At 35.2% G+C, this 27,315-nt stretch overlaps 1 protein-coding gene across 1 annotated transcript in view; it reads left to right on the top strand.

Annotated features, from left to right (window-relative positions):
* LIPI (lipase I) overlaps nt 1-27,315 on the top strand; it is a 69,562-nt gene that overhangs the window by 22,505 nt on the left and 19,742 nt on the right. The window contains exons 2-7 of the mRNA XM_035015310.1: nt 6,834-7,219; nt 9,495-9,603; nt 11,825-11,926; nt 17,386-17,475; nt 18,454-18,621; nt 20,565-20,657. Coding sequence (XP_034871201.1) covers nt 6,908-7,219; nt 9,495-9,603; nt 11,825-11,926; nt 17,386-17,475; nt 18,454-18,621; nt 20,565-20,657 — 874 coding nt within the window. The 5' untranslated portion in view covers nt 6,834-6,907. The remainder of the gene's footprint in view (nt 1-6,833; nt 7,220-9,494; nt 9,604-11,824; nt 11,927-17,385; nt 17,476-18,453; nt 18,622-20,564; nt 20,658-27,315) is intronic.

Consider the following 27,315-nt stretch of genomic DNA (forward strand, 5'->3'; position numbering starts at 1 on the left):
TTATTGAGGAATAATTGACAAATATAATTGTGTATATTTAAATTGTACAATGTGATGATTTAAAACATATATACACTGTGGAATGATTGCCAAGATCAAGATAATTAATACATCCATCACCTCTCATAATTAACACTTTTTGTGTGTGTGATGAGAATGCTTAAGATTTATTCTCAGCAACTTTCAAGTATGCAATAGTATATTATTACATAACCAAATATACAGTATCATGTTATTAACTATAGTCACCATGCCGCATGTTAGATCCTCAGAACTTACTCATCTTATTTTTTTTTAAGATTTTATTTATTTGCCAGAGAGAGAGAGAGACAGCAAGAGAGGGAACACAGGCAGGGGATAGTGGGAGAGGGAGAAGCAGGCTTCCTGCAGAGCAGGGAGCCCAACGCGGGGCTTGATCCCCGGACCCTGGGATCATGACCTGAGCCGAAGGCAGACACTTTACAACTGAGCCACCCAGGTGCCCCAGAACTTATTCATCTTATAACTGGAAGTTTGCACCCTTTGCTCTGTATCTCCCCACCTACCCCTCCCAAACCTGTGGTAACCACCATTCTATTATCTATTTCTATGAAATTGGCTTTTTTTTTTTTTTTTTTAGAGTCCACATATAAGTGATACTATATAGTATTTTTATTTGTTTTTCTCTGTCTGGCTTATTTTACTTAGCATAATGCCCTCTATGTTTATCCATTTGTTGCAAATGGCAGGATGTACTTTTTTTATGGCTAAATAATGTTCTATTATTTATATATACCACATTTCCTTTATCCATTCATTCACTGGACATTTAGGTTGTATCCCTGCCCTCTTTTGGTAACTTTCTGTTGAATGATATTCTGTTGAATATCTTTTTTTTCCATCCTAACACTTTCAACCTATGAATGTCTTTAGATGTAAAGTGAGTCTCTTATAGATAGCATATAGTTGGATGCTGTTTTTTATCCACTCTGTCAATCTATTTCTTTTTATTGGGGGGTTTAATCCATTTACATTTAAAGTTATTGCTGATAGGGAAGCACTTCCTTTTGCCATTTTGTTGTTTTTATATGTTTTATATGTCTTATAGCTTATTTTGTCTTTCATTTCCTCTGTCTTCTATTTGTGTTTAGTTGATTTTTTGTAGTGACACATTTTGATTCCCTTCCCATTTTCCTTTGTGTGTATTCTATAGATTATTTTCTTTGTGATTATCAGAGGATTACATATAACATCCTAAAATTATGACAACCTTTCTTAAATTGATACTAACTTAACTTAAGAAAAATAGACCTCAATAAAAACTTAACTTTTACATAAATAGCTACTTCTTTACAGCTCTGCTTTCCTCATTTTCAGTTATTATGACACAGATTTTATCTTTATATTGCATAACATTAGCATAGATTTATAATTATACTTATGCATTTGTCTTTTAAATTCTGTAGGAAATAAAAAGTGGAATTGCAAATCGAAATTACAAAAATATTGTTTTTTTATATTTGTTCATACATTTGCCTTTTCCAGAGCTCTTTATATTTTCATATGACTTTAAGTTACTGTCTAACATTTTCATTTCAACTTGAAGTCTCCCATTAGCATTTCATGTAGAGCAAGTCTATGGTAATGAACTCCCTCAGCTTTTGTTTGTCTAAGGATGTCTTAATTTTGCTCTCATTTTTAAAGGACAGTTTTGCTGGTTATAGAATTCAAGGTTGAAAGTTTTTCTCTTTCATCACTTTAAATATATAAATGTATCATCTCACTGCCTTCTGGCCTGCTCTGCTGAGAAATCTGACAATCTTATTGGGGATTCTGGTAAGTTTTTGATACCTAGAGCTTTATTTTTCTACTCCTAACATCTACCAGAATTGAGACAGTTCAATGTTTTTTAGGAGTTTTAACATACTAGTTAACACTTTTTATCATTTTAAAACTTTTGTTTTTCTTTACCTGATATTAATATTACCAATGTAATCAATTATATGATGTCCCAATAAAGCTAAACAAAATGAAACAAAACAAAAACTCATTCCCTCAGTAGCATTTGACTTAAAGCAGTATACTCACACACTTGTGGGGTCAGGTGGGAATTGGTTAGGCAACCCTGCTCTTCCTGATTGGGTTCACTTGCATGGTTTGCTTTTGACTGGCTGTCAGTCTGTTGGAGTGACTAGTACAACCGGCAGCTTGGCTTTTTTGCTCCTCTCTCCCCTCTTCTATCAGGCCAGACCAAGGATATTTTCATGGTGATGGCAGAAGTATGAGAGGCCAGCCCCCCAACATGCAAGCCCATTTCAAGCCTCTGCTTGCATTATATCTACCAGGGTCCTATTTTCCATGGCAGGCTGTATGTTTGTGCCCATATCAAGAAGTGAGGCAAGTCACCCATTTATGATGGTAGAAGAATGACTCAAAGTTACAAGGCAAATGGCATGGATTCAAGAAAGGGTGATGAATTGGAGCCACACTTATAATCGAGTACACCAACCAGCTTTCCTTTTATTTTGTGTAGAATGTACCTCCTATTTCTTTAAAATTTCCTGTGCGCTTCTTTTAAATAACATATAGCTAAGTGTCACTTAGAAGAATTATTTAAATTCTAGTTAGTTAACATACAGTGCAGTATTGGTTTCAGGAGTAATTTTAGTGATTAATCACTTACAACAACCAGTGCTAATTTTTTTAATGAAAGCTGAGATTCTTTGCTTTTTAAATGGGCAATTTTTATAGTTACATAACTTTATATATCATATATATTTTTTCTCCAGTGTAATTGTATCCTTTTGTTTCATGTTTTCTACTTTCTATATTTATTTTTTCAATTTCTAATCTTTTGTATGTATACACTATTTGCTATTTTTTTTTTTTTTTAGTGTGTACAAAGTTATGTGTACTGTTTTATATAGTATGGTGGTTAAAATTTAAGGTTTTCAGTATCTTTTTAAAGCCACACTTATCTATTTATTAAAATTTAAAAAGCTGACATCTTTTGAATCCTCCAGTTAAGGAATTTTTGTACCACACTTACTTTCTCTATACTCCTTTTAACCTATATTCCCATCTTATTAGTATATTGACTTACACTAATATTTAAATATTCTTAGCAAACATTTGAATAAGAATGCCTTTTGATATTGCATGTATGTTTCACTCAGTTTTATAATATATACACTTATATTGGTGTCTTACCTATTTCCTTGCAAACTTTCTATCTGCTTATACTATGAGTTTCTGTGGATCTTGTCTTCAATAAATCTAGCATTTATTTAACAGCAATGATGTTAGGAACTGTACTATGTTATTTATGAGTGGTGTACTTTAGGGAGGATATAAAATCATTAGGCCACAAACTTTTTCACTTATAACTTTCATTCATCAAACTTTTATCTTGTCTAATGTATTGTTTTGGAAGACAAATCTGAAGTCATCATGACTTCATTTCTCTATTTTAACATGGATTTTCTGCCTTGATGTTTTTAGGATATTTTTCCCTTTCATCAAAACCCAAACTAGTTTCTAGGAAGCCTCTTGGTGAGTCTGATTAACTGATTTTCTCTATATTGTGATGGTATGCAATTATTTCCTTAGTGATTGTAACTGCAAACCTCTCCCTCTCTAATTCCTTCCCACTCCAAGGGAGCAGTGATGATTTTTTAACTTGAATCATCATTTCCTGTCCCATATCTGTGTTTCCCTTCATAATTGAAATCTTCCTTCCTTCATTTCTTACTGCCAGGTTAGCATTCCATGTTTTAGCACATGCAATGTGAATTTTTATTCTGCAATTGCATTTTTTCTTTTCTTGAATTTTAGTATCTCATTATTCCACTTTTAATTTTATACTATTTTTTTTTTACCTCAACAAATTTTCTCTTAGTGTCCTCCTATTTTTGAGACACGATTTTTCTTGTATTGTAATGAGAGTGCTATTGAATTTTCTGCAATTACTTCTACATCTGGCAATAGATAATAGTTTGCTCTATTGATTGTTTCAAGTGATTTCTGTCTCTTACTTTATCAGAGGGATCCTACTTTTTATTCCTCATTACTTATCCCAGGGCCAGGTAAAATCTACCTTGGCTTGGAGTGGACTGGCAGTTTAGATATATTGATTGCATTTGGCCTTCTCAGAGTTTCAGCTGATGGAAACAGTTCAGATTGTGGAAAGATGGTTGTACACAATTCCCTATGCAATTTGTATAGTGTGATGTTGCACTGTGGTTTGATTTATTTCTCCTCTCCACTTCCTCATTCTCTAGTACTTAGGACAAATGAAGTTTGTTTCAAAGTTTTCACTTGCCTAAGTATCTCTCACCTGTCAACCTGGGAATTAATTGTGCTTCTCCTTCACTTGTTTCTCCTTCACTGCCTTCTTCCTTTATCTTCTGAATAATTGTGACAATATCACATATATATACTTTCCAAATTAAAAGGTAGATTGTAATTTGTGCATATTATTATGGATTTATCAAATGTACATTATATGTCTGTGGTTTTAAATATGTGTATACAAAACATATATTTATATTTATTAAATATATTTGTAGTTTACTTAATCATATCATTGTTTCTGGGCATTTAAATCACTTCTATTTCTCCAATACTAAAATAATATATATTAGTTCATTTTTATGTTTAAATGACTATTTTCTTGGGATAAATTCTTAGAAGTAGAATTACTGGCATGAACTATATTAACAATTTTGTGAATTTTGGATATAAATTGACATATCATTTCCCCAAATCTTTTAATAAGTTAAACTTCCAGAAATAATACAAGCATATGCTCATAAAAAATTAGGGTCATATGCTTATTTTGAAAGAAATTACACTTTTGAGACTCTATGAAAAAGAAAATTAAAAAGCAGCCTTTGTTTCACTGCCTAGGTATGACTATTGCTATTGATTTGGCTTAGTTATTTCATTCTGCCCTACTCCTTTCTAGGATAGATGAATGGTTAGATAGGTAGGTAGATAGATAGGCAGACACATAGGATGCGCACATTAATGAAAATACTATCTGGTGATATTTAAGGTGTTTTAAGTTTTTGTGCAATTATGTATAACCCAGTTATTAATGTCTTTACATTTAATACAAATTATTTATTTCATTAATATAAATCCTAGGAAGAAAATAAGGAAGAACACATACTTTAGGATTCTGTGTACCATCTAATTTCAGTTTTTTTTTTTAAAGATCTTATTTATTTATTTGACAGAGAGAGCGAGAGAGCACAAGCAGGGGGAGCAGGAGAAGGAGAGGGAGAAGAAGGCTCCCTGCTCAGGGAGCCTGATGAGGGGCTCAATCCTAGGACCCTGGGATCATGACCTGAGCCGAAGGCAGACGCTTAACCATCTGAGCCACCCAGTCACCCCTATAATTTCAATTTCAAAAGGATGTTGTATCAACTTATGCTCTCAGCATCCATGTATATGAATATTTGTTAAATATACCTTCAGAAGTATTAAGTATTAAAATGATTTTTTTTTGTTTAATTTGATAGGAAGAAAATGATACCTTATTGTTTTGTTTGTTTGTTTGTTTGTTTTTTTAAAGATTTATTTATTTATTTGAGAGAGCGAGAAAGTACATGAGAGGGGGGAGGGTTAGAGGGAGAAGCAGGCTCCTCGCCGAGCAGGGAGCCCGATGTGGGACTCCATCCAGGGACTCCAGGATCATGACCTGAGCCGAAGGCAGTCGCTCAACCAACTGAGCCACCCAGGCGCCCGATACCTTATTGTTTTGATTTGTATTTATTTGATCACTAGTTAGGTTAAATATATTTTCTTTTTTTTTTTTTAAAGATTTATTTATTTATTTGAGAGAGCGAGAATGAGAGAGAGTACATGAGAGGGGGGAGGGTCAGAGGGAGAAGCAGGCTCCTCGTTGAGCAGGGAGCCCGATGTGGGACTCGATCCCGGGACTCCAGGATCATGACCTGAGCCGAAGGCAGTCGCTTAACCAACTGAGCCACCCAGGCGCCCAAATATATTTTCTTGAATGATTATTATCCATATATATTATTCTGCAGAACTTCTGTTAAAGCTCAGAATCAATTTATTTACTTTTATTGGTGTGCATAATACTTTCTTCACTAACAATATATTTTTTAAAGATTGTATTTATTTGAGAGAGAAAAAAAGGGAGAGAGAGATAGAGAGAGCATGAGCATGAATGGGGGAGTGGGAGAGGAGTAGAGGGAGAGGGAGAAGCAGACTCCCCGCCCAGCAGGGATCCTGATGTAAGGCTGGATCCCTGGACCCTGATATGATCTGAGCTGAAGGCAGATGCTTAACTGACTGAGCCACCCAGGCGTCCCTTTACTAACAATATTAATGATTTTAAGTGACACCATTGCTATTTTGTACAGATAAAAAATAATTTTTAACTTTTAACCAATCGCATTTCTTTCTATATTTTATTTAAAAATTTTGGATGCTTCTTGTTCAAAGGGTCTTTTTACATAATCAACATATTAAACATTGTAGTTGCTCAGAGTATTATGTTGAAATACTGATGAAATAGGGGGGCCTGGGTGGCTCAGATGGTTGGGCATCTGCGTTCAGCTCAGGTCGTGATCTCGGGGTCCTGGATTCCAGTCCCAGATCCAGCTCCTTTTTGGCGGGGAGACTGCTTCTCCCTCTGCCTCCCGCTCCCCCTGCTTGTATTCTCCCTCTGGCAAGTAAATAAATAAAATCTTTAAAAAAAAAGAAATACTGATGAAATAAAACCTTCCCTCCAAGTTCAAATCTGTTCTTTGTAATAGTGATAGGAATTGTATCAAATACTATCCCAGTACTCAGTTTGACGGACTTTTTTTTTCTTATTTCAGAGAATAAAAGATCATGCCTTGAATTCTCTCATCTAAGTATAAAGGATTCCTTCAAAGATTTGTTTGTTCCCCAAATGGAGATTTCCTTGATGTTGTATACAAGGAAAAATCTCAACTGTGCTGAGCCACTGTTTGAGCAGCATAACTCCCTTAATGTTAATTTCAGTATAAGCAAGAAAACAGTCTGGCTTATTCATGGATACAGACCAACGGGCTCCTCTCCCACATGGCTTCAGAACTTCCTAAGGATTTTGTTGAATCAAGAGGATATAAACATAATTGTAGTAGACTGGAACCGGGGTGCTACAACTTTTCTTTACAACAGAGCAGTTAAAAACACCAGAAAAGTTGCTGTGAGTTTGAGTGGGTACATTCGGAATCTTTTGGTAAGAATTTTATATATTATATATGTTTTACAATATACAGTGTTTTATGCAATACCACAAAGTGGTAGCAAGATAAATACTTTTTTCCTATACACATTAAGAATTATTGCTTTGAGGGGCGCCTGGGTGGCTCAGTTGGTTGGGCGACTGTCTTTGGCTCAGGTTATGATCCTGGAGTCCCAGGATCCAGTCCACATTGGGTTCCCTGCTCAGCATGGAGTCTGCTCCTCTCTCTGACCTCCCCCCTCTCATGTGCTCTCTCTCTCTCAAATAAATAAATAAATACAATCTTTAAAAAAAGAATTATTCTTTGATATGCTACCATATACAGCCATCTTTAACTTGTGTAAATGGATAAATTCCATACCTACCTATGAACGGTCTTATTTTTTAAAAAAAAATATCTTAAAGACTCAGTTATTATGTTTTATCTTAAAATCTTTTAAGATTTTAATTTTTTTTTTTTTTAACTCTACCTATACTGACTTGATGTTAGGGTAGTAATTCCATGTGGACCAAGGGGATAAACTATATAATCATTAGGTTCTTTAGACATCTTTCCTAAGGTATGGCTAATATATTTATAGTTCATCAAGTGTGAATTGGTAAAAGTGAGGGAAAAACATCTTGAAAAGTAGCATACTTCTGGCCAACTTTGGAGGCAAGTCTTCAGATTTTGTCCAGGATTTAGGTGCAGGGTTGCAGTGTGTCAGTAACATTCAGGCCAGTTTTAGGTCATCTGCAGTTTGAATGATCTACATTTACTATGTCAACCCATATGGAGATCAGTGTCTGTTCTAGAGAGAGATGTGGTGGTGATGAGCACTTGAGAGAAAGAAGGGTGATTTCTGATTTGGAACATTCTTGAGCTTGATATCTGCTTTGAGTTGCGTTGTCCTGAATTTCCAAGGCTCTCCTGAAATTGAGCAAGCTTACCAGATCCAAGAAGCAGTTTACATGTAGTCATTAGGAGTCAGACTGGAAGAGTTCAAAGACCAAATCTATCTCTTATCTTCTGTGTGACTTTAAGCAATTGCTTAATCTCTCTGCCTCATTTACTTAGCTATATATTGGGGATAATGAAACTTTATAACAATATTTTATATAAGTATTAAATGAAATTAATTCTTAACCAGTACCTGGCATATAATAATCATTGAATATAATCAGGATCAGTATAATTATTACATCCCCAAATTTGGACAAAACCAAACTGTCTCTCTAGAGAGACAGTGGAAGTAATTCATCTGTTCTTTTAGTCTATAAACTACATAATTGATTTTTGCTTACAGCAGTGGTCTTTTCTCTAATAACATGTACTTCAAAGTGTGAGAAATACGAATGTAAAATATAGAAATTTAGGAAAAGGCTTTATATTTAGGAAAAAGGATGAAAAGCTCAGTAACACTAAAGTTGAGAGTGATACTTCCTCGGGTTTCTGGGCATTGCTCTGAGGAATTTGAAGAAAATTAACACCCTGTGGCTGGAAAGCCTGGATTTAGTTTCTCATTGGCAGTAAATGTCCCACATCTTTCTACAAGCCTCTAAGATGTGTTCAGAATTTTAGCTTGGAAGATTGGATTCCATGGCTCTCCAGCTTGTGATTCAGGAATCCATGATCACACTTCAAATCCATGAGTCTCATTTTAACATCTCTGAAATGAGCATCCTCATTTCATACTGTTTCAGTCTTCCTAGTGATTTTGACACAATCTGTTCAGAAAAAAACAAGGAGGCAGATTAGTATATATTTTGGAGTTAAACAGGTCTGGACTTGAAGTTCATCTTTTTCCCTTACAGTAATAATTATATGTGGCTTTGGGCAACTTTTTATCAAACCATGTTATTCAACATTTAATAAGTGCCAGGAATAGTTTGAAACAATAGGATAAAAATAAATATCTCATAGGACTAATGTGAATATTAAATGTGAGATTTACAAAACACTTATTCAAGGTAAGTACCCTATAATGTCTACTACTATTATTACAAAATTCTTTAACTAAATGTATTATTTTGCATATACTAGTTTAGATAACAGATAACAAAGGTTTTTAAAAATGTACTGGTATTACTAAAAATGTATAGAGAAAAATCAGATGTCCTATGGAAAATGTTGAACAAAGATATTGTTGTTTTCAAATTATAAAATCCCATCCTCCATCTCCCAGAAATGTATTAAACTAGAAAAAAAATAAATTCTAGAATATTGATGCACAGGGCATAATTTGCGATTTCTGAAATGAAAATCGTAACATTGCATTTTCACTTGCAGAAGCATGGAGCATCTCTTGGTAATTTTCATTTCATAGGTATGAGCTTAGGGGCTCATATTAGTGGATTTGTTGGAAAGATATTTCAAGGTCAACTTGGAAGAATAACAGGTAAAATATTTTTTATAAAATGTGTTTTAGCATTCTTTAAGGCATCAGAAGTTGTTTTATTTAAAAGTTATCCGGCACAATAATTAAGCAGTAGAAATGATGCACATTTATTTTTTTTCTGTATTATATTCAAATGCTAGTCTTTGTTTTAGTTAGATTCTAAAGTCTTGTTTCTTGTTTAGTTTTTTTTTTTTTTTAAAGATTTTATTTATTTTTTGACAGAGACACAGCGAGAGAGGGAACACAAGCAGGGGGAGTGGGAGAGGGAGAAGCAGGCTCCCCGCAGAGCAGGGAGCCCGATGCGGGACTCTTGTTTAGTTCTTAACAGAGATGAGATACTCCTATAAAAATGGGAGGAAGAAGATCAATTTCTGCAACCCCACGTGAATTTTAAGGACACATTATTCTAACAATCCAGAGGGAAATATGACCCATTAAATATAAAACTTTTTTCATGTATTAACTAAATATATAACCATGTACTTAATTTTCACAAACTTTGACACATTTCAATTCTTTTAAGAATTTTATTTGAACACCAGAAGAGAGAATCAGGAGTTGATACCCAAGCTTGAAGGAGTCTAGATCCTGATACCCCTCATATTTTTTTTTTTTTTTTAACAGAGTTCCTGCATCCAGAAAGCTTAGTAACCAAATAATGCTGACATAGATTTTCATGCTTCCACTTGGGAATGGTGATTTTAGAATAGAAAGAGCATATCCCTCCCCAATCAATTCAGCTTTTTAACAACTATTGAGATCTGTGTCCATAGAATATTTATAATGATTTTAAGTGTTAATAAAAGTAATAGAGTGTTAAGTTAAGCAAAGGGGGAGGGGAGAGGTGAATGAATTGCATAGATAGGATCTTTACAACCTTAAGTATACCTTACTTACTTATTCTGATCGGTTTTAATGTTATTCCCCATTATATAGATGTGAAAACAGGTTAACTGAATGAATGTAGGGGGAGGGGGTCAAAAAGTTTTTAATAGCTAAGCCAGGATTTGTACAAAACTTTCTAGCACCCAAAGCCCATTCTGTTTCAACCACCATAGTCATCCTACTTTATGTTAAGGTGTGTTTACTCACACATTAGTCCAGTTAGATTGAATCCACAGGCCAAGCAATCATCAGGGTTTAAAAGTCCAGCAAATGTGGTAGTTCTACATCAGAATTATTTATGAGAAGAGAAGTTTCTGCCTCACTCAGTCAAGTGGGCTAACTAAACTAGGGATAGGAGAAGGGCTTGAGATGAGCAACATTATATTTTACTTTTTAAAATATCCTTTTTGAGATGATTGTTATCTTCCATTGCATAGATGTTCTCAAGTTATTGAATTTTACCTCCTTCCCACTCCCTTGCCTTTTTGATACATGCCAGTAGGTCATGAGACTAGAATTTCTATTTAAAATTTCAAATATGGGGTGCCTGGGTGGCTCAGTCGGTTAAGTGTCTGCTTTCGGCTCAGGTCATGATCCCAGGGTCCTGGGATCGAGCCCCATGTAGGGCTCCCTGCCTGGCGGGAAGCCTGCTTCTCCCTTTCCCTCTGCTGCTCCCCTTGCTTGTGCTGTTTCTCTCTGTGTCAAATAAATAAATATTTAAAAAAATAAATAAAATTTCAAATACACCAGAAATAATATCTATATTCCATGGAACTCTTAATACATTTTTGTTTTCTTGTGTGTATATGGGAAACTTTTGTGAAAAATGAATGATGAGATAATAATATGTTTTATGCCAGAGCCCAAATTGTATTTGGCACTTAAAAATCATTTTAGAACTGCAGATATATCTGGGATGTATTAGTAAGGCATGAGATTCAAGACAGGACCAGGATATTATTCATTCCCCCCACCCCCCTCAGGGCAGTAGTAGTTATTTATTATTAACTATATAGCTACTATTGGTTTACCCCTAAGTACTTCTTAGATAAAAATGCTAAAAAAATAAAACCTACAGTATTTTGTTGAGGCATCGCTAAGTGTGCTTTAACACTAGATTGTTGATAAACTAACTATTGGTAAAAAGTATCATTCAAATAACAAAGATACTTGCTATTCATCCAATTTCATTTATCTTAATATTAGTTTTTTTTACAAGTTTAAGCTAAAACTATATAGACATGCTTATAATTTAATAATAATGCAACCATAAGATCTAATAAACACTGTAGTAGGAATTAATTAATCGATCGATAGTTTCTTTCTTGAATTTCAGGTCTTGACCCTGCTGGGCCAAAATTCTCTGGAAGATCATTTAATGACAGATTAGACTACACTGATGCCAAGTTTGTGGATGTCATCCATTCCGATACCAATGGTAACAATGTAGGATTTATTGCTTAATTATCTGAAAATGAAAAGATGTAGACATTGGGGAAGAGGAGAACATGAAAGGAGAAGGAGTAGTGGGTAAAGTGACGATGAGTCTGTAATCATAAAATGATTCTATTTCCCACAAGCGGTATTTCTTAGAGTTCGTGATGTCCTGTGGTGTCAAATGGCCAGGTTTTGCCATCGGCTTACCTCCTTCAGGTTTCAAGGGCTGTCATATTATCCTAAAAAATGGAAACTTGATAAAAAAATACTTCATCTTGTTCAAGCTATTGACAATTTTGATTGATCACAGTTTCTCCCATGCTTCCTTTTCCTGCTGTATTTAGATTACCATTCCCTCCACTTTCTCACTGTGATGTGTATCAACTCGAACTGAACACAGCATTTCAGGCACAGATAGAGAATACCCTCCCCTGGAGGTAGGGACATAATTTCTCTATGATTTTTAATTGTCTTCCTGAAAATGTCTAATGGGCTATTGGTAGTTTAGGCCAGAGTGCTTTGGACAGACACTCTCAAGGAAGAATTTAGATGACCCTGAGCCCCTTCCTCATTTGAAATTAATGATCCTACGATTTATTGAGCACTTCCTATACCTTGGGCAGTGTTTTAGATGCTTTCTGTGAATGAATTATGGCATTCTTCTAAGTCCCCATGAGATAAATAAAATAATAAAATAAATAAAATAAATAAAATAAAATAAAATAAATATCATCCCCCTTTTACTGATGGGGAAGCTAGGGTCATGGTCACAAGTGGCAGAGCCAGAATTTGAAGTCTTATGATTCCAGAGTCTGTGCGTCACCAGTTTGTTGCTCTGACCAGCTGATAATTTCCATGTGCTCTGGTTGTGGGCATGGGGAGGATATGGCGCTACCATGGAGAAAGGAGGAAGTAATGCTCAGGCTGTTTTGATTTCCCTATTTCCTCAGGTTTCTTTTCTCTTTGGTCCAGGTAATTTATTTGCTCCCATAGTACTCTGAATTGTCCTTGTGGAGATTCATACCGATGCCTTTGTGAGAGATACAAATGCCGTAAATGCCACAGAGGACAATTTTTCAGCTTCTATGGCTACATGCCAGGGGGCTGAGCCTCTATGGGTATCGTTCTGCTCCTTCTTTGGAATCTAAGTTACCTTATGTATCACAGGGAGTTAGTGCCCAGAGGTTCATAGTTCGAATATGATACCTCAACCTCTCAAGCCTTCCTTGTCTTTATCCCTTTATATTAACTTAGCTTTCCCCCCACACAGTGCACCTACTGCCCAATTGCTCTGCAGTTCTTTGTCTGAAATCCCAACTCCAGTTTTGCCTATGGCCTTTGAATTAGCTCTTCATACTTTTTATTATTTTTGTTTGCATTTCTGGCTTTTCCTAATAAAAAACTGTTTCTGTTATCTTCCACTGTCAACATCTTTTGATGACCTGGCCTGTCAAATCTAACTTACCACTAGATGCCACATTGTTGACACCTTTGATTGATCTTTTCACAACCATTGCAAACGAGGGACACAGCATTTTGATGCTGCAGATCCACCTGTCTCAAGGAATTTCTGAATGAGATACTTGGGGTCAACACATATCTGGCAGACTACCTTTTCCTTGAATACTTATCAGTGAGTGCATCTTCTACTTACCAGGAGTTTTTGTCCATATTTGGTTGTATATGTTAAAAAAGTTATGTGGCCTTCTAAAATTGTGAATTGGATAATTTGGACTAATATCCTTGCTGGGATATCAGTAAAAAATTACAGTCCAACATCCAGAAGATAGAAAAATTCCAGGGAAGTAAACTGGTAAGTTTGGAGTCACTTTTCTTACGGCAGGTTTCCTGATACATACATAGAGTATGGGAAGTATTTTTGAAACCCTTACACGGGGCTTGTAAAATATCTCATTTTTACCTTCTTTCCATGTAGTGAAGGAATATACAGTGCTTGGACTTTATATATCACCCTCCAATTTAATATATTCTTGGGGAGAAAAAATAGAACAACGAGAGAAGGCACAATGAATTTCAGTAATTTATAACAGGCCCCTGGTAGAGGCGCCTGGGTGGCTCAGTCATTAAGCATCTGCCTTCGGCTCAGGTCATGATCCCAGGGTCCTGGAATCGAGCCCCGCAGGGCTCCCTGCTCAGCCGGGGGCCTGCTATTCCCTCTCTCACTGCCCTTTTCCTACTGGTGCGCACACAGCACTCTCTCTCTCTCTCTCAAATAAATAAATAAAATCTTTAAAAAAATAAAATAAAGGGACACCTGGATGGCTCAGTCGGTTAAGTGTCTGTCTTTGGCTCGGATCAGGATCCCAGGATCCTGGGATCGAGTCCCACATCGGGCTTCTTGCTCAGTGGGGACCTTGCTTCTCCCTCTGTCTGCCACTCCCCCTGCTTGTGCTGTCTCTCTCTCTGACAAATAAATAAATAAAATCTTTAATATATATATATATTAAAAAGATAAAATAGAAAAAGAGATAGTTTTACAGGTACTACAGATATGAAATTGATCATATTATGATATAATGAACAATATTATGCAAATAAATATGAAAATGTATGATTATATGGTATGATATATAAAATAGAAAAATTTTTATGAAAAAGCAAAAGCATTTACCAAACTGACAAATTAAGAAAGAAAATTTGAATAGTTCTATAATTATTAATGAGATAGAAACTGTAATTTAAAGATTTCCAACAAAGTAAATCCTAGGCAAATTTTTTCATCTCTACCAAACAATTAAGGGAAAAGTAAGACCACTTTCACACAAACGGTTTCAGAGAATAATAAAATGTAGGCAACTGTTTATAACCTTTTTTAAAAGCTATCATAAAAATGTCAAAACTTGAGATGATAGACATTACAGAAAAGAAAATTTGTGGACATTCTCTATTATAATCATGGGTGCAAAATTTCTACGTAAACATCACATTAGTAAATCAATTCTGCAACATATAAAAATGGATAATGAATCACACCCAATTTGGATTATTATAAAAAAGCAAGTTTATAATAAAAGCATACACAAAAGCATACATGAAATATGAGTCAATTTATATGTAGTTCCAAAATGGGCAAATCTAAACTGTTATGTTTTGGGAGGCATCCTTGGAAGGTAAAGAATAGCAAAAAAATTATTTTATTAAAAGATGTTATTGGACACCTGGGTGGCTCAGTCGTTAAGCGTCTGCCTTCAGCTCAGGTCATGATCCCAGGGGCCTGGGATCAAGTCCCGAATCGGGCTCCCTGCTCAGCTGGGGGCCTGCTTTTCCCTCCCCCTCTGCCTGCTGCTCTGCCTACTTATGCTCTCTATCTCTCTGTCAAATAAATAAATAAAATCTTTTTTTAAAAAAAGATGTTATTATTTTTAAAGGAAAAGGAGAAGCTGGTAATTAGGTAAGAGCTAGGGGTTTCTAGGTGCTATTTCTTTTTTTTAATTTTAATTTTAATTTTTTATTTTTTTAAAGATTTTATTTATTTATTTGTCAGAGAGAGAGACAGAACACAAGCAGGGGGAGAGGCAGGCAGAGGGAGAAGCAGGCTCCCTGCTGAGCAAGGAGCCCAATGTGGGACTCGATCCCAGGACCCTGGGATCATGACCTGAGCCAAAGGCAGCCGCTTAACCAACTGAGCCACCCAGGCGTCCCTCTAGGTGCTATTTCTTGACATGGGTGTGATAGCTAAGTGGCTATTTGCTTTATAATAATTAATTAATATTTAGATTTACGCTCTTGTTTGTGTGTATGTATATTAAATTATAATAAAAAGAAAATTTAAAAAGCCCTATCTACTCTCCTTACCCTCCTTGAAACCAAGGGAATGAATGACCTAAACAGACCAAACTTCTCTGCCCCTTCCATCTGGTAAAGGGGAAAAGACATGCCTGAATGAATCAAGGCCAGCTTCTAAGTTAATATAAATGTCTTTTGTTTCTCCCTGAGTCCTGAGGAGTCTTGGCTTATTTCTACTTTAGTGGCAGATTGGAGAAAATGATGGCTCCAACCTGGCACCCCTAGTCTTGGAACTCCATGTTGAATTCAGACATAGGGAAATTGTAAAGATTGCCAAAATTTAAAAAAATTATTGGACTTTTTTTTTTGGGTCATACTTAGGAGAATGCAAGCAGATGATGGAATGTAAAGAGAGATTGGCTAGCATAACCTCACCACTGTCACAATCTAATCACTCTCGTGCTTCCCTGAATTCTTAGGAGTTCTAATGAAGTCGTCTGAATTGTTTTTTGCCTTTCCCTACACGCTGACTCCCCTCCCCCATAATGCACATGCCCAGTGTCCTCCTGCTCTGCTAACACCTCATTAGCAGTTATCTTGTTCTGTTCTGTACTTTCACTAAATCCTGTCACTCCATCTTAATCCTACTGTCAGACCCAAGTATTTATCTTTGTTATGTAAATCTATTGCTGATCACTTTCAAGAGTTTATCCTGTTGTAGGAAATTTCTTGTGCCCTAAGCCAAAGCATTGTGACTTCACTTGGCAGCAAGATTTTCAGATCTAACCACATTCCTGATTTTTCTGAGCTTGCTACCCTCTTTCGTTCCCATGCCTTCCCTGGGTTATAGCCCCCATATTGGTAATAATGGACCCAGCATTTGCACCTTCCCCAGTGCCCCGAGGATCCACAGATATACAGAAGCCCTTAAATCACAGCTACACATTTATGTCACTCTGACCCATTTGTTCCAGCTGAAGCAGCATATTTAGATTTTTCCAGTTAGTGAATCTAGTACCAAGTCTTAGGCCTTATCCAGAGTATAAGCAAATCATCAAACTGGCCTAAAAGGTCCTATATGAGTTGGCTTCATTTCCTCTGGTGCTCCCTCTTACCCATTATACTCCTGCTAACCTGGCTTCTTTGAATACTTTAGGTATGCTCACATAATTTTCTACTTGCCTGTCTCACTCATCTCACTCACATCCTTCACGTCATTGCTTGACTCTACCACCTCAATGGATAATTCCCTAACCAGACTACTTAAAAGTACAACCAACCTACCACCCTGACTAAGCACTTACCGCCCTCTTATGCTACTTGTGTTTTCTCTACAGCATTATTGTTATCTGACATACTATATTTTTACTTGTTTATTATGTCTTCCTCCACTCAGATGTAATTTCCACTACAAAAAGGTGTTTTGCTCTGTTTTTCTTTTTTACTTATATATTTGTAGCACAAAGAACTGTGATGGGCCCGTAGTAAATTGGTGACTAGTAAACATGTTAAATTAATGACATATAATTTTCATGAGGAATTAATTTGAGGCATTAAAACCAGAAAAATGTATCTTTTTAAAAAAGGCATTTCTTTTATTTTCAATTCAAATTTTAAGAGTCACTTTCAATAGAATTTATAGATTTTATTTTGTAAAAGTGTTGTTGACCTGATTATGTTCACTTTGTGATTTTTGAGTGTTTTTCTTCTTAGGTTTAGGCATTAAAGAACCCTTGGGGCATGTAGATTTTTATCCAAATGGAGGAAAAACGCAACCTGGCTGTCCTAAATCCATTCTTTCAGGTATACCAATAGTAATTTTGAATGAATTACATATGATTCAAATGATGAAGGAAAATCAAATTTACTTTACTTTTTTCCTTCTTAATCTGTGGGTAAGATTTTGATCACCCTTGCTCATTATTCAGGAGAGTGATTGGCAAAAAATGGTTGAATTGGATTTTTCTCAGTTCATAGAGTTTACCAGTAATATCCCCATTTGGTCATGGTGGGATCCATTACATTAGTTTCAATAGCTTTATTTCATCATTTTAAACATTAGGAGAAGTGCTAAGTCAGTGAAGAAGCACAGATGGCCAAAGTATCATGTAACATGAGTTTGGGCTCGGGATTTAATCTTTACCATCACTCTAATATTGTACAAGCACAGATTCATAATCTCTTGAACTTGGTTATTACATAAATAGCCGAGCAGCTGCTCCAGGTGTGGAATTTGGCTCACTTCAGAGTCAGAAGAATTCGATGTTTTGAGGTCTACAGTGACAACTGGTCAAGTAACACACAGTGAAAGGCCATTACAGCTAGAGAAGTTTGGCCAAAGGTTATAAGGATGTGAGGAGTTGGGGAAAGAAATGGACATAATAAAGCTTTAATGTTACCTGGTTTCATAGTCCTCTCTGACATTAAGCAGAAATGTTAGGGGTGCGGGATTAGGAGGGAAAGATGTACACATAGTTATTAAGTATGGTAGCACCGTGTTTGTAGAGTTTGTCAAATTATTGAAATTAAACATTTTTTCCCCTGTGGTAATTATTACTTCAGAAAAAATTCTTATAAATCTCATGTAAAAGCATACTAAATTTAAATTTTCAATGGTACTACTTATTTAATTGCTCGAGATAAAACTTTGCATTGTAGTCAACACTTTAATATTCACAAGGGCATAGTATTGAGTGGAACTTAACCTTTAATTTTTCTCTAATTTACTTGAACTTGGTTTAATACATCTACAGTTCTTTTGCTTGATTTTTAACACTTAAGGAATTCAGTTTATTAAATGCGACCACCAGAGAGCGGTTTACTTGTTCATGGCCTCTTTGGAAACAAACTGCAATTTTATTTCATTTCCTTGTCCTTCATATGAAGATTTCAAAGCTGGTTCATGTGTAGACTGTGACAACTTCAACGAAAAATCATGTCCTAGGCTAGGTAAGTGAGACTGTTGTAATTACTCTAATTTTTTGTGGAAAATGAATAACATAATTGTTAGTATTTTTGCTGGAAGCTTTCATATTTACTTAGGAACATGTTAAGCATTTTATGGAAAAATTACCTGTGGAACAACCAGAGGAAATAGTTTATTTCCTACTAAATATTTTTAAGGTGTTTAGTGAAAAGAATTTAATCAACTGCTCAATGGATTTTAACCAACTGTGCTCAATGTATGTGCAAATTTGGTGGTCTCATGATGACCCTTGCTCTTGTTTTGTAAAGGAGGCTCACTATCTATCATCCATCTGTATTTCCACTAAAGAAAGAGACTGTGCATTCTTTTTTTTTTTTTTTTGAGACTTGTGCATTCTTAGTGGCACTGAAGGCTTTTATTTTTATGGAAAGTCTTAGGAGCAAGTGGAGAGGTGTAAACCATAGTTAGCTTTTCATTTGCTATTAGCAAGTAGGCATGAATCATACATGGTTCACACCTTCCAAATCGATAAAGCTTGGCAAGAGCAGTTAAGTATTGCAACTTTCGATAACAACAGCCTGTCTGTAGGAAATTATAGAGGAAAAAAGAATCCACATAAAAATAGAACGGTAGAGCTGAAAGAATCTCAGAGGCTGTTTTTTGCTCAGGATTTTCCAAAGAGATCACCAGATCCCAAGCATGTCATGAGCATATAACATCTTATCAGTGTCATGATCAGGATCTGCTAGAAATGTTTCCAAGGCCAAAGGGGCTTGGGAAGCGATTACAACGACTGAAGTAAACCGCTTTCTGTAGTTTTCTTCGGCAGGAGATTTATACTAACATGCGTAGAGAATTTCTGGGGGAGGCAGGCAATCTGCCGGCTTGGCCAGACCTATTTTCTCATAGACCCCTTCTGTCCAGAAGACGTCTTGTGGGATTCTTTTTCTCCAGACCTCATGTTGGGGATTGCTTTTCTGGTCTCATTGCTTTTCCATATAAATGAGAAAATTGTGACCCAGTGGGAACAGAAGGATTATGTAAGGACACAAGTGAGAACTAGAGTTAAACTTCTTAATTCTCAATTCAGTGTACTTTCTATACATTCAAATTTCGAATTTGGAGGTAGCAATGTGGGAACAGACAAATACATAAAGTAGGAAGCATTTTAAATATATGCATGTGTGTGTGATGATATTTCAAATGTACTAATAATGTATGTATCTGGAATATATATAGTATATATATAATATATACTATATATAGATGCTATCTATATGACATATTTATAATGTATACACATGTATAGTATATCTGTATGAATGTAGGAGAATTGGGAGCTGTACTCATGGAACTAAATTTTGTGTTTGTTTTATCTAATCATTTTATTCTGCTGAATTTACTAAAAGGAGATACAAGTAAAATTCTGAATTTATGAAATAATAATAAAAACTGCTACAAATGGATTGTAGCCATATGGAGTATGCTCAGCTCTGGTAAGATTTCCGGGGGGGGGATTTGTTTGTGAATCTTGGATTTGATTTATTATGTAATTAAAATGAATAGAATATAAAATTATTGGAAAAGTGGTTTTTAAGTTATAAAAATCATAAATTATTATTACGATTATTATTATAATGCATTGATTCTTCAGTTCCTTTAGTGATTTGAAAGCTTTGTGTGCTATTTGATGGAAATCTGGTTTCTAATGTTTTCTTTTTTTTTTTTTTTTTAAGATTTTATTCACTTACTTGACTCAGAGAGAGAGAGGGAGAGAGTACAAGCAGGGAGAGTAGCAGAGCCAGAGGGAGAAGCAGGCTCTCCACTGAGCAGGGAGCTCGATGTAGGGCTCCATGCGGGGCTCGATCCCAGGACCCTGGGATCATGACCCGAGCCAAAGGCAGACGCTTAACGACTGAGCCGCCAGGCATTCCTTGTTTCTAATGTTTTCTTTCTCAAATCTTAGGTTATCAAGCTGAGCTATGGGAAGATGTTTTAAAAGAAAAGAGAGAAGAGACCACTGTGTTTTTGGATACTACTGGCGCAAGTCCATTCTGTGGTAAGTTAACATTTTCAACAAATGACAAATGATTGGTTTTACATGCTAATTTATCTTTTCTCCAAAATGTTCTTCGTACCCAGTCCAATTCCATCATGTAATTTCAAGGAACTCTGAAATTTGTTAGAGCCAAATTCAAATAAGGACTTGATTTTTTAGTTTGTTTAATTGTTCATCTCTTGAAGGACATCAGGGATATTTTTAGTTTTTGGCTATTATGAATAAAGCTGCTATGAATATTTATATACAAGTTTTTATGTGATTTTAAGTTTGTATTTCTTCTTTATAAAGGCCTAGGAAAGCACTTACTGGGTCGGAAGCTAATTAGTCTTATAAGAAATTGACAAAGTGCTTTTCAGTGTGTCATACCATTTTGCAATTCCCCCAGCAAAGTATGAGTGATCCAATTTCTCTGATTTCTTACTAGCAATTGCTGTTGTCATCATTTAAAAAAAATTATTCATTCTAACAGGTGGATAGTGATACCTTGTTGTGGTTTTAATCTTTGTTGCCCTGATGACTTATGATAATGAATATCTTTTCTGTATATCCTCTTTGGTGAAGTGTGTGTTCATGTCTTTTGCCCATGTTCCAGCTGCATTTTTTTGAAGTGTTGGGTTTTGAGAGTTTTCTTCATATATTTTTATAGTAGTCCTTGTTGAATACTTGGTTTGCAAATATTTTCTCCCAGTCTATAATCTGACTATCTTTTCATCTTCTTTACAAGGACTTTTGCAAGGGCAAAAAAGGGCACTTTTGATGAGATCTAATTTATTATTTTTTTTTTCATAGAACATTTTTTTTTTCATTTCTGAGAACTCTTTGCTGAGTTTAGGTCCTGAAGAATTTTTCCCACATAAGATCTTTATAGTTTTATGTGTTACCTTTAAGTCTGTAATTCATTATTGATTTAGTTTTCGTATAATATGTGGGGTTTAGGTTGAGGTATATATATATATTTTTTTTGCCTATGGATGTCCATTTGCTCGAGCACGATTTGTTGAAAGGGCTATCTTTGCTTTATTGAAATGCTTTTGTACCTTTATCAAAAATCAGTTAAGCATATTTGTTTAGGCATATTTCTGTTTTGTCTAGATTCCATTCTCTATCCTGTTATTTATCTGCTAATCCCTTTTCCAATACCACACATTATTAATTACTATAGCTAATACTATAGCCTTAATATCAGGTAGAATGAATATTTCTTCTTCATTCTTCTTTGTCATGATTATTTTAGATATTCTAGGGTATTTGCCTTTCAATAAAAATTTAAAATAAGGTTGTCTATGTCTGCAAAACTTTGGCTGGGATTTTGATAGGAATTAAATTAAACCTATAGATAGACTTGGGGAGAACTGACATCTTTACTATGTTGTCTTCTGATTCATAGACATGTTATGTCTCTACATTTACTTTGATTCTTTGATTTCTTTCATCAGTATTTTGTAATTTTCAGCATATAGGCCCTGTGTATCTTTTGTTACATGTATACCTAAATAATTATTTAAAAAAAATTTTTTTGAGTGATGGTAAATGATATTTTAAAAATTTTATATCCCCATGTCTGTGTTAGAAGGTAGAAATAGGATTGAATATTTTGTATTGAGCTTGTTTCCTGGAGCCTCACTGAATTCACTTATTATTTCTTGGATTTTTAAAATAGATTTCTTAGAGTTTTCTATGTAACAATCATATCATCTACAAATAGAGAGAAACTTTTACTTCTTCCTTTCTAATCTGTATGCCTTTTATTTCTTTTTCTTGACTTATTTCAGTGGCTAGAGCTTCCAGTACTATGTTAAATAAGGATGGTGGGAACAGACATCTTGTCTTACTCCCGATCTTAGAAGAAAGCATTGTTTGTTACCTGTAGGTTTTTTGACCATGGGTTATTTACAAGCATGTTGTTTACTTCCATGTATTTAGAGATTTTCCTGTTGTCCTTCTATTATTGATTTCTATTGTTGATTATATTATTTAGAGTCATTATGTTTAGAAAACAAATTGTATATAATTTCAATTCTTTTGGGGCGCCTGGGTGGCTCAGATGGTTGAGCATCTGCCTTCAGCTCAGGTCATGACCCCAGGGGCCTGGGATCGAGCCCCGCGTCCAGATTCCTGCTCGGTGCAGAGACTGCTTCTCTCTCTCCCTCTGCCATTCCCTCCGCTTGTGCTGTCTGGCTCTATCTCTCTGTCAAATAAATAAATAAAATCTTTAAAAAAAAATTTCAATTCTTTTAAATTTGTTGAATTTTTTTTTAATAGTCCAGGATATAGTTTATCTGCATGAATATTTCATAGGCACTTGAAATAAATGTGTATTCTGTTTTTGTTGGGTGCAGTGTTCAATATATGTCAATAGGATTCTGTTGGTCTCCAACATCATCAACTCATTATAACATCAACTCAAAGTAAAAAATCTCATCTAATGTCATCAGATAAAATATTCCAAATCATATCATTCAATTCCAAATCTAAATCAGATTTGGGTAAGGCTCTAGGTAGAATCTACCCATAGGCACAATTACCTTCATTTGTGAGTCTATGAAACTCAAGAATCAAGTTTTTTGTTCCCAAAATACGTTGGTGAGACAGGCATAGGATACTAGTCATAGACATTCCTGTTCAAAAGGGAAGAAAATGAAAGGAAAATGGAGTCAATGGTCTGAAGCAATTTTATAGTCCAATGAGGCAAATTCCATTTGGTTTCAAGGTTGGGAATAATTCCCTGTGGTTTATTCCTCCTGGGGTCTGCTCTGTGGGTTCACGACTCCATGTTCTAGCTTCTCAGAGTCATCTTTTTTCTTCTTTCTTTCTTCTTTTTTATTTTTGTAAAAATGGTAACTTATGCTTACAGCTGAATAGTTTTAACAGCCTGTTCCTTGCCTGAAAAATTTTGGGGGTCCAACAACATTCTTTCATTTTGTACTCTGTCTCCTTCCATCCAAACTGACAGTGTTTATGCTTCAACATTGTCAAAAACCTTGTTGATGTCCATATATGTCAGAGATTCATTCCATTAGACAAGAGGTACTTCCAAATATTTTTTGTAGATAATCTTATCTCTATTTTGGGCTTCTGCTGAGGTGGCTGAGGGAATCTAAGAACGACATACTTAATCTTTCCAAAGAGACTTTTGTGTTACCGAATTCTCTGACTCTTTGATCTAAGTCAAAAGGTTGTCAAGCCACACTGCTAGATTTTTCTCTAGAGCGTGATTTCCTGACGGTGAATCTCTTAGTTTTAGTATCTTTTGCAAACTTGATAGGATAAGGATTTTTCAAGACATTAGGTCCAGGTTTGTTTTTGCTTAACACTTTTATCTCAATTTACATTTTTCCTCTCACATTTCACCATAAACACCAATAAGAAACAAGGCCACACTTTGAAGCCTTGTTAGCACAGAAATTCCCTCAGCTAGATGTCCAATTTCTTTATTTGCAACTTTTGCTTTCCATATAATTTCATAGGACATAATTTTGTTAGGCTTTCTGTGGCTATATAGCAAGCATTCTTTTTCTACCAGTTTCCAATAACATGACCCTTCCTTCTGAGGCCTCACCAGCAGAGTTGTTACCATCTACATTTCCACTAACAATGTGTTCAAGGTAACCTAGGTGTTTTTTTTTTTATCATGCTCCTCAAAATTCTTTCAGCTTCTGTTCATTGTCAATTTCAAAACCTTTTCCTCATTTTTAGGTATTTGTTACCAGAGCATCCCATTCTTCACATCAAGATATGTATTTATTTTTCTGTCACTAACATAACAAATTACCACAAACTTAGTGGCTTAAAAAAGCAAAAATCTATTATCTTTACAGTCCTGTAGGTCAGAAGACTCACACGGGTGTCACTGCAAAAATCAAGGTGTCATCAGGACTGTATTTCTGGAGGGTCCAGGGGAGAATCTGTTTCCTTGACTTTTTGAACTTCCAGAGGCTGTCTGCATTCCTTGGCTTTTGGCCTCTTCTTCCCCAATGGTGGCTTGAGTCTTCACTCACACCCACTGCATCTCTTCAACCCTTCTTTCTGCATCACATCTCTTTTTATGATTCTCTTCTGTCTTCCTCTTCTTCTTTTAAGGCTTTGTGATTACAATCCTTGTGACTGCATTGCTCCCACTTGTGTAAATCATATAATCTTCCTATTTTAAGGGCAGCTGATTAATAATTTTAATTCCATTTGAGATCTTAATTATGCTTTGCCACTTAAGGTAACATATTCACAGGTTCCAGAGATTAGGACATGGACATATTTGGGGAGGTCTACCACAATTACAATAAGCACATATGATGTTTCAGTTTCCTAATATCAACATTTTCTGTGAAGTGTGAGAACTTGACTTGCATTTAGGTTTCTTTACATTCTCTGCTTTAAAATCTCATTGAGTAGCAGATTGTGTAATAATTTTGGTCTCAATCATCAAATATATAAAATTCATGAGGAAAAGGATAATCTATTGTATGAATGCAGATGTCTTCCCTTCCCATTTTTACCTCTTTGTTTTTGATGCGTCGATGATTTCAATTTCTTTCTGTCGGAAGAAATCCCTTCTTACAATATTTAAGAGATTGAGTCTGCTAATAAGAAATTCTTTAAGTTTTTCTTTGTCTTAGAGTACCTTTATTTCTCCTTTATTCTCAAAGGATAGTTTTGCTGGATATAAGGTTAAGAGCTGAACTCTTTCTTTTGGCCTTTGAAAAATGTGCCACATAATGTGTGAAAAATGCTGGCCTCCATAGTTTCAGATAAAAAATCCATTGATTTTTTAGATATAGATAATGCGTCATTTGTCTTGGGCTGCTTTCAATTTTTTGTCTTTGTTTTCATTTTCTGAAGTTTAATTATGATATGACTTGGTGAGATTTGTTTAGGTTTATCCTGTTTCAGGTTCACTCAGCTTCTTGAATCTGCATTTTTGTTTTCTTCACCAAATTTAGAGAGTCCTTTGCCATTATTTCTTTGAATATTCTTTAGCCCCACTTTCTTTTCTCTCTTCCTGACGTGATAACACAGATATTATATTTTTGTTATAGTCACACAGGTATCTGAGGCCCTGTTCATTTTTTCCCTCCTTAGTCTCTTTTCTCTCTGTTGCTGAGATTGAGTAGCCAATTGATCTGTCTTCAATTTCACTAATTTCTATCCTCTATCATCCACTCTACCATCAGGCACATGCAGTGAGTTTTATATATTTTACTGTAGCTTTCATTTATGTAATTTCTATTTTGTTTTCTTTACAGCTCCTATTTCTTTGCTCAGCTCTTTCTATTCATTTTTCTTCAAGAGGCTCTAACTGACTTTGAAGCATTTTTATGATGGCTTCTTTGAAATCCTTGTCAGATAATCCCAGCATCTGATTCATCTCAGTGTTGGCATCATTTCATTGTCCTTTCTCACCAAAGTTGTGGTTGTCTTTGTTCTTGGTATAATGGGCAATTTTCAATCACATCCTGGATATTTTGTTTATTATGTTGGAATTTGAGTCCTATTTAAATCTTTTATTTCAAGCAGGGAGCCACATTGTTTAGATTTTAGTTTTATGTATTCTGAGGCTGTGATTTCTTAGATGTATAAAGGTCAGGATTTTTATATTTTCCTGGTGACTTGCTTCTTTTTGCTTTATGCATAAACTTGCATTTTGACTCCCAATTTTATCCAATTCTATCACAACAATTTGTCTCATAGAGCCTTTGAACCTGAGTTTTCTTTTCTGTCTTAAATATTATGTTCTGTAGTATTTTATTTCACATGTTACTTAACAATCAGTATTTATTATGAATGTTATCATTACAACAAATGCTCACCATATTTACCAATTTTAGTTTTCTACCTTTTACCTTGTTCTCTTTTCCCTCCCCCACTTATTGCTTCTGAGTTTAATTCCTATCTTACTAAAATATATCCTTAGTGACTTTTCACTTCTGGTCTCTCTCAGTTTGTTTCTTTCCTTGAAAATGCCTTTATCTTTTCCTTACTCTGGAATGCAAATTTTTTTTTTTTTAAAGATTTTATTTATTTATTTATTTGAGACAGAGAGAGACAGAGAGCACATGAGAGGGGGGAGGGTCAGAGGGAGAAGCAGGCTCCCTGCTGAGCAGGGAGCCCGATGCGGGACTCGATCCCGGGACTCCAGGATCATGACCCGAGCCGAAGGCAGTCGCCCAACCAACTGAGCCACCCAGGCGCCCCTGGAATGCAAATTTAATTCAAGATAGAATTCTACATTGAGAGTATTTTCACTCAGCACTTTGAAGATATTAATTTTCTTTTCAGATAAATCTCTTTTTTCATTTATTGTCAGTGTAATTGTTTCCTGCAGATAATCTATAGTTTTCTTCTGGTTGAATTCATTAATTAATTAATCTATTTATTCATGATTTATTATTATCATTTTCTAGTCTCAATGGTCAGTTTAAGTCTCTTAAAAATTAAAGAAAGATATTCGTGCTGTTTCAAAATAAAAACTCATGTATTCTTTAAATATAGAAAACTCTCAGTAGTCAGTTCTTCAAGATTCTCTCTTCAGAGCAAGTTGGATTTTGTTTTTTTCCAGAATTTATGTAGCATAGTCTTGGAGCATTTTTAATATAATTTGGGGGGTTCTTCACCAAGTGATGAGTGCTAATTTAAATTTCATCTTACCAGGGCACTTGGG

Source organism: Mirounga leonina, unplaced genomic scaffold (genome assembly GCF_011800145.1).
Source record: "Mirounga leonina isolate KUSES-001 unplaced genomic scaffold, KU_Mleo_1.0 Mir_169, whole genome shotgun sequence".
Taxonomy (NCBI): Eukaryota; Metazoa; Chordata; class Mammalia; order Carnivora; family Phocidae; genus Mirounga; species Mirounga leonina.